The sequence below is a fragment of the Vipera berus genome (genome assembly GCF_964194415.1).
Source record: "Vipera berus genome assembly, chromosome: 2".
Taxonomy (NCBI): Eukaryota; Metazoa; Chordata; class Lepidosauria; order Squamata; family Viperidae; genus Vipera; species Vipera berus.
This window is the reverse complement of record NC_138203.1, coordinates 34,593,072-34,594,942: the sequence shown is the minus strand read 5'-3', so window position 1 is coordinate 34,594,942 and position 1,871 is coordinate 34,593,072. Positions and strand designations below refer to the sequence as shown.

The 1,871-nt window shown below is 69.0% G+C and overlaps 1 protein-coding gene across 1 annotated transcript; it reads right to left on the bottom strand.

The window, feature by feature from the left end:
* Positions 1-324: 324 nt before the first annotated feature.
* On the bottom strand, positions 325-1,563 carry FOXD1 (forkhead box D1; the record flags this gene model as incomplete). Its single annotated transcript, XM_081321672.1, has 1 exon — positions 325-1,563. One exon carries the CDS (start codon positions 1,561-1,563, stop codon positions 325-327), a length of 1,239 nt encoding a protein of 412 aa, XP_081177798.1.
* Positions 1,564-1,871: the final 308 nt, after the last annotated feature.

The following is a 1,871-nucleotide window of genomic DNA, read 5'->3' as shown; positions in this document are numbered from 1 at the left end:
GGGGGAAACCAGCGAGCTCTGCAACGCAAAGCAAATAAAACTTGTTTTTTCTTCTGAAAAGATATTTTAAAGGGGGAAAAAAAGGGATGGTGTCTGTTTTCAAAGCAGAGACCTGAGGACCGTTTCTCCGCCAACTGTCTCTGCAGCATCTAGAAATGGCTTTGCATAAATAGAGGTACGGAGGAAGAAGCAAACCGGAAGGCCAGAGACAAGCGAGGAAAAGGGCACAGAGAAACCAACCAGCGAGTCGATCTGTCCGGAAAGGTCTCTCCGCGTCGCTGCTCTCCAAAGCCGAAGGGAGACGAGGCTGGCGGGCCCAGGCAGCTAGCAGTTGGAAATCCGGGCCGCGCAGCTTTCCAGGCTGCCCAAGGCCGCCCCGTGGGGGGGCAGAGTTCCCAGTGAGGCGGCGGCGGCGGTGGCAGGAGAGGCCAGCGAGGGCGAAGGCGACGGCGAGGCCATTAAAGTTCGCGCCAGGACCGGCAGCCCTGCGGCCTGAGATCCGCAGCGGTTCCCCGCCCCGGGGCTCACGCCGCCCCCGATGATGCTCTCAATGGAGAACGGGGAGCGCGCCAAGGCCGAGGTGGTCTTGGTGGCAGCCGCGTGCAAAGAGGCGGCCAGCGACGGGCCCAGCTGGGCCGCGTAGCCGAAACTGGGAGTCCGGGCCAGCTCCGACGCCGACGCCGCTGCCGGGGGCAGGAGGGAAGGCGGGGCGGGCGGCAGGACGGGGCCCGACGCCGACGGCCGCCTCTCCTGAGGCTGGAAAGCGAAGAGGGTCGAGGGCGCGTGGTAAGGCTGGAGATGGAGGCCGTAGCCGCAGCTATAAGGACCGTAGGCGTAGGCGGGAGGCTGGCCGGGGTGCCCAGGCGGCGGCGGCGGCTGGGCGGCCGGCGGCGGCGGGTGAAGGAAGGCGGCGGGTTCGAGCCCGCGGAGGAGCAGGTCGGACGCCGGCAGCGGCTGCCGCTTGAAGCGCTTCCTGCGCCGCAGGAAGCTACCGTTGTCGAACATGTCGGCGGACTCCGGGTCCAGCGTCCAGTAGTTGCCCTTGCCCGGGTTGCCCGGCTCGCGGGGGATCTTGACGAAGCAGTCGTTGAGCGACAGGTTGTGGCGGATGGAGTTCTGCCAGGCCGGGAACTTCTCGCGGTAATAGGGGAAGCGGCCGCTGATGAACTCGCAGATCTCGCTCAGCGTCAGCCGCTTCTTGGGGCTCTGCAGGATGGCCATGGTGATGAGCGCGATGTACGAGTAGGGCGGCTTCACCAGGCTGCTCTTGCCGCTGCCGCCCGCCGCCCTGAAGGGCCCCGGCTGCGAGGGGGAGCCGGAGGACGAGGAGGAGGGAGAGGAGGGCGAGCCGGAGGCCGGGGACCCTGCCGGCGCCCGCCCCCCCGGGGACCTGGGCAGTGAGACGGCCTCGTCCTCCTCGTCGTCGTAGGGCCGCCGGGGAGGGGGCTCCTCCTCGTCGTCCTCGTCGCCGCCCCCCTCGTCCTCTCCCTCCCCGACCACATCGATGTCTGCCTCTTCGGCCAAGGCGGAGGCGGCGGCGGACATCTCCGCGCTCAGAGTCATCGCTTGGCACAGCCGGACATGGGCGCAGCGGGCGGGAGGCGGCGGGCAACTGCCCGCGGGAGGCGTCGGTCCCGGTCAGGGCCCCCCCCCCCCGGACGGCCGCGCGCGGGTTCGGGCCCCGCGCTCCTCCACCAGCCGCAGTTGGCTTGCCGGACTGCTGGGCTGACTTCTCCGGCGGGTGGGCGGGCCGGGAGCTTGCTCCCTTCCGTCGTTCCCCTCAGTCAGGAATGAACCCTACGGGGGGAAGCCGCCGCGACCCTTCTCGGGGAGGCTGGCAAAAGCAGCGGAGCCCGCGGAGGCGCTCGGCC